The following is a 6,000-nucleotide window of genomic DNA, read 5'->3' on the forward strand; positions in this document are numbered from 1 at the left end:
TAATTCTTTTACTATCTTTTTGAGACTGCAGATCTACGAAGCTATTGCGGCTATTTTCTGGCAATCTGTTCTCTGTTACTATTTTACTTTACCCTTAATTTCTATGAATAATTTTGCTTTATTTGAATTTACGTTTCGTTTCTGGTGAATTGACTCTCATTGTTAAAGTAAAACAGTAAGAAAGTTTTGGAGAAGTTTAAGGTTAATGAGGGTAAATTTACCTTAATCATCAAGGTAGTTTTGGAATAAGTTAGGATAAAATTTACCTTGACAGTTGAAGCGAATAATAGTTTTTTAAGGTTAACCTTTACTCCTTAACTCTGTGTGATCTTTTAAATTTGCTCAAATATCTTGCCATATTTTTTGCAAGCAGCGCTGCAGATCTTTGAAGATTTAAAAGATTGAACATTATAGATTTAACACCCCAGTTGTACCTTCGGATATTTCCGATGCTTATTCTGTTTCTTTTCCAAGCTATCAAGTTTCATTTCACTAGATTACTCTAATTTAATGAAAATTCTCTGAATTTCTTTCTCAGTCTTAAAAATTCGTTTGTTGTGTCTGTTTTGAAGTTGAGGTTCAAGTTTCATTCAAAACGATTTAGCCGAGGAGCTTTCTGCTCTAGGTTGAGCACGAGTATTCGATAAGGCTGAAGGAGGAAATGGCTGGGTACAAGGCTAAACTGGATAGTCACTATTGCCTAATAATAAAGAGTCAACTGGACACATGGCATGGCATTGCAGAGGGACATTGGGAGTTGCTGCTAGATTCAGTGCATGCTCTACACCAAGCTCATATTGATATGCTTCAACTCAGACATGAACAGGTTTAGTTGAGCTTGTTTTTACTATTATCAAAAATTTTGAACCAGGCTTGAAAAAATCGGAACGAAATATTTGGAATTTGTTGGCATTGTTTTTTCTTCTGACTGTTCTTGGAGTTTTTGCTAACCGAAATTGATATAGTGGAATGGACAATGAAATTTTTGTTTATGGCGTTTTGAGGTTTATAAAGCGCGCATACATGAAATTTAGGACTATTACATTTTTTAAACAAAGAGGGTACTTTTGTGGGCGAATAATTTTTTCGACTAATTTTTAGATCTGCTGAAAATTTTTTATCGTCAGTTTCTAATACTATGTTTTCTAATCTTCATGTTTTTATTCTTCAATGTTTTCATATTATTCAGAAAAAATTTATAGAAAATTTTCTATGTCTTTCAAATATAAATTAACAGATATTTGTTTGTCTCAAAGATATTTGAATGTTGGCCAAAATGTGCATATTGATTTAACGACACATTTTAACGACTCCTGAATAATTGCACTCTGTTCACCCTAAAAATTTTACGAACTAACTGTAAGCAAACATTATGGGTAATATGACCGGATTCCTTCTTTATCTTTTTTATTCATTTTTTTTAACGGAAAAGAGAAAATTATATTTTCCAAATAATTTGAAACAAATTGATCAACTTCTCTCCGAATAATTTTGAGCTCCTATTCATCGTTTTAGGGTCATTTGGGGTTGATCATTGATAGATAATAGAGAGTCATACCAGTATCAGTCAACCAAGGAATTTGTCCTCAATAAAACAAGATGAAAATCTACTTTAAATTTTTTTAGCAAAGAACGTCGTCATATTTAAAACAATCTGTTTGCACTCAGGCAACGTGCTTTGAAGCACAAAGCATTAGACAGACATAAGCAATTAAACCATAACCTCATAACAAAAACAAGACTGCTCGTGCGAGACAGTGCAAAAAAATATTAACAAAAAATCAGACCTTATCTGCGGAAAAGAATTTGAAGCGATGTGTTTCCACGACAGATCTTTTTTTCCCGTAAACTTTTTAAACTGAAAATATGCGCAATTGATAGAATTATTTTAATTAGTTGGAATCAAGATCGATTCAAATTTTTTTTTTTTTCAACAAAATGTAACCGAGCATCAGAAGTTCATCAAAATTTTGAATTATTGAGTATGCCAAGTTTTGTCTTTTTCTGATAAATACTATGAAAGTTTGATTTCAATTGATCTATATTTTTAAAGTTTGTAATTTTGAAAAATAATTGAGAAAAAAGCAAAAATTATTCTTTATTTATCTGACAGATTTAAAAAAAGTGTGAAATTAAATTGATTTTTTTGTACCGAATTAATTAGGCTTTTTTCTGTTTTTTTAACTACCACATGCAGGTGAACTGTTTAAGTGGACAATTCATTTAATTTTGAGTTAACTTGAGAGACTAAATTGGAACAACTCTAGGTTTTTAAAGTCAACAAAGTATAAATTGAGAAGATGTTTATTGCGTTCACAAAGAGAACATTCTTCTTCGTTTTTTTCCTCAAATGACTGTTTAATTGCTCTTGAACGAAGTTCATAGCAATTATTTTAAACATGTGTGTCTTTTTTATGCAAAACTTTTGCTTGACAATTTTGACTTCTCGAATGACATTTACGCCCCTGACTTTTTGCGTTTTGCGTGATCTAAAATAATTTCCGCATCTAAATTTCAAGCAGCTGAACTCATTTCGCGGCAATTTAATACTAAAAGTCATATGAAAAGTGTGTCGAAACTGGAGCTATTTTTAACTTTAACTCCTAATAGTGGTATATGTTAACCTCTAATGTGGTTATTTGATGCCCACTATTGAAATTCTTAGTCCTATTTAAGCTCCCCTTACCTCCCTTCTCCCCACTTGACCGAAGCAGGCTGCAATTGCTTAGAGCTCCTACTAGTCGTTCGAGAGCAATTCTTCCGACGCTTAGTCGGTTAGTTTTTTTTTCTGTTCTATTGATTACAAATTCCCAATACAGAGTCAATTTGGCTGATCGTTACAGCATTGAGCCCTCTTTTGACTGCTGAGCCTGCTTTTGTTTTATATTTTGCAGCAAATAAGAAAAATTTTCCGCATAAAAAACTTTTAACTGTTTTTCTATTTGAAGTGCAAAAAGAAATAAGAAACTCCTACATATATGCCATTCAACGGGACTGGTAATCTAATTTTTACAATCTGTATGGTGCAAATTAATTTAAGTCTCTATGAAAGAGTTTGAAAAGGAAAACGTTTTGTTTCCATTGTATACTCTCTTGTGCTTCACTCTCTTGTTTTGATGTTTTTGAGCATGCCTTCAAGACCAATTCTCCAAAATTTAGCAACTAGAATACTTGTTTTTCACCAATACATGTTTAATTTATCTAAAGCAAAAAATAATGGGAATCTCTTCACGTTTTTTTTTTTCAATTTTTTTGCAGGAAATGAGTGATAAACTTGATTCGCATGGAGAGCTTACATTCAAGAGTCACCTGACGAACCAAGATTTTTGGGGGAAAATCAGTCTTTCGTTTTATTTTTTAGTTCTCGTCTCTAGTATGACATATTTGGTCAACGCAGTGAAATTTAAATCAAATCAGTTTTTAAATGAATATTGGGAGGCAGGTTTGGGAACGATCGTAGGTCCCCCAGAGTTTTATAAAATAAAATTAATAATTTAATTTGAAAACTTTAGAATTTTCTCTTTCTCCATTCACAAAAATTTTAATAATCTTCCCTTACCTTTGCTATTGATTAAAAACTTTTATGATAAAAAGACCCTAATTTGCATACCTAAATTGTTTATTTGAGGGACGGGAGAAAGCACCAAACGGAGCTTTGTTTAACTGTTTTGGTTTTCCCTTTTTCTCTAGAAATTTTCTTTATGTAGTTCTCTTGTTTAATAGGCGTAATACAGTTGCTTATTCGTATACAGCTTCTGACAAATGAACTCAGAGGTGCTAATTATTAGCCATACTAAGTTTTTAATTTTCATTTGGAAAAAAAATTACGTGCTATTCGTTTGTTTCGTTTCTTATTAAATTTTATTATTTGTTTAGTTTTTCGATTCACAGGTTCTGTAACGTTTTTTCAATTTTTGTTTAATCAAAAACTTATTGAACTACAGAAAATTGAAACTCTAATGTTTCACTGAGAGGAAGAGATTGCAAAAAGTAAAAGAACAGTTTCCATCGAATACTTAATTTCTATAAGAAAACTTTCTCTTTGGTTTAATTTCAAACAGATTTATATAATTGAAGAGGTTCATCAAAAATTCATCAAAATTTTGAATTGTTGAGTATGCCAAGTTTTGCCTTTTTTTATAATTATTATGAAAGTTTGATTTCATTTGATCTGTATTTGTAAAGTTTGTAATTTTGAAAAATAATTGAAAAAAGAGCAAAAATTATTCTTTAATTATCTGACAGATTTAAGAAAAGTGTGAAACTAAATTGATTTTTTTGTTTTGAAATAATTAAGTTTTTTGTTTTTTAACTACCACACGCAGGTGAACTGTGTAAATGGATAATTCAATTAATTTTGAGTTAACTTGAGATACTAAATTGAAACAACTCTAGGTTTAAAGTCAACAAAGTATAAATTGAGAAGATGTCTATTGCGTTCACAAAGAGAACATTCTTCTTCGTTTTTTTCCTCAAAGGACTGTTTTTTTTCTCTTGAACGAAGTTCATAGCAATTATTGTAAACGTGTGTGTCTTTTTTTATTTAAAAAAATTTTCGCTTGACAATTTTGACTTCTCGAGTGACTTTTACGCCCTTGACTTTTTGCATTTCACCTGATCTAAAATATTTTCCCCATCTAAATTTCAAGCAGCTGAACTCATTTGGCGGCAATTTAATACTAAAAGTCAAATGAAAAATGCGTCGAAACTGGAGCCATTTTTAACTTTAAATCCTAATAGTGGTATATGTTAACCTCTAATGTGGTTATTTGAGGCCCACTATTGAATTTCTTAGTCCAATTTAAGCTCCCCCTCCCTGCCTCCTCCCCACCTGACTGAAGCAGGCTGCAATTGCTTAGAGCTCCTACTATTCGTTCGAGAGCAATTCTTCCGACGCTTAGTCGGTTAGTTTTTTTTTCTGTTCTATTGATTACAAATTCCCAATACAGAGTCAATTTGGCTGATCGTTACAGCATTGAGCCCTCTTTTGACTGCTGAGCCTGCTTTTGTTCAGTATTTTGCAGCAAATAAGAAAAATTTTCCGCATAAAAAACATTTAACTGTTTTTCTATTTGAAGTGCAAAAAGAAATAAGAAACTCCTATATATATACCATTCAACGGGACTGGTAATCTAATTTTTACAATCTGTATGGTGCAAAATAATTTGAGTCTCTATGAAAGAGTTTGAAAAGAAAAACATTTTGTTTCCCTTGTATTCTCTTGTGCTTCACTATCCTGTTGTGATGTTTTTGAGCGTGCCTTCAAGACTAATTCTCCAAAATTTAGCAACTAGAATACTTGCTTTTCCCCAAAAGTTGTTTAATTTATCTAAAGCACAAAATAATGGGAATCTCTTCACGTTTTTGTTTCAGTTTTGTTGCAGGAAATGAGTGATAAAACTTGATTCGCATGGAGAGCTTTCATTCAAGTGTCACCTGACGCAACAAGATTTTTGGGGGAAAATCAGTCTTTCACTTTGTTTTTTAGTTCTCGTCTCTAGAATGACATATTTGGTCAACGCGGTGAAATTTCAATCAAATCAGTTTTTAAATGAATATTGGGAGGCAGGTTTGGGAACGATCGTAGGTCCCCCAGAGTTTTATAAAATAAAATTAATAAGTTAATTTGAAAACTTTTAAATTTTCTCTTCCTCCTTTCACAAAAACCTTTATAATACTCCCTTACATTTGCCATTGATTAAAAAATTTTATTATAAATAGACCCTAATTTGCATACCTAAATTGTTTATTTGAGGGACGGTAGAAAACACCAAACGTTTTGGTTTTCCCTTTTTCTCTAGAAATTTTCTTTATGTAGTTCTCTTGTTTAATAGGCGTAATACAGTTGCTTATTCGTATACAGCTTCTGACAAATGAACTCAGAGGTGCTAATTACTAGCGATACTAAGTTTTCAATTTTCATTTGGAAAAAAATTACGTGCTATTTGTTTGTTTCGTTTCTTATTAAATTTTATTATTTGTTTAGTTTTTCGATTCACA

General features: G+C 31.4%; 1 protein-coding gene across 1 annotated transcript in view; it reads left to right on the forward strand.

The window, feature by feature from the left end:
- The window catches only part of LOC142336580 (uncharacterized), a 62,979-nt gene that overhangs the window by 29,409 nt on the left and 27,570 nt on the right, over positions 1–6,000 (forward strand). The window contains exon 3 of the mRNA XM_075385490.1: positions 626–826. Coding sequence (XP_075241605.1) covers positions 626–826 — 201 coding nt within the window. The remainder of the gene's footprint in view (positions 1–625; positions 827–6,000) is intronic.

This window comes from Convolutriloba macropyga, chromosome 3 (genome assembly GCF_964194025.1).
Source record: "Convolutriloba macropyga chromosome 3, txConMacr16.3, whole genome shotgun sequence".
NCBI lineage: Eukaryota > Metazoa > Xenacoelomorpha > Acoela > Convolutidae > Convolutriloba > Convolutriloba macropyga.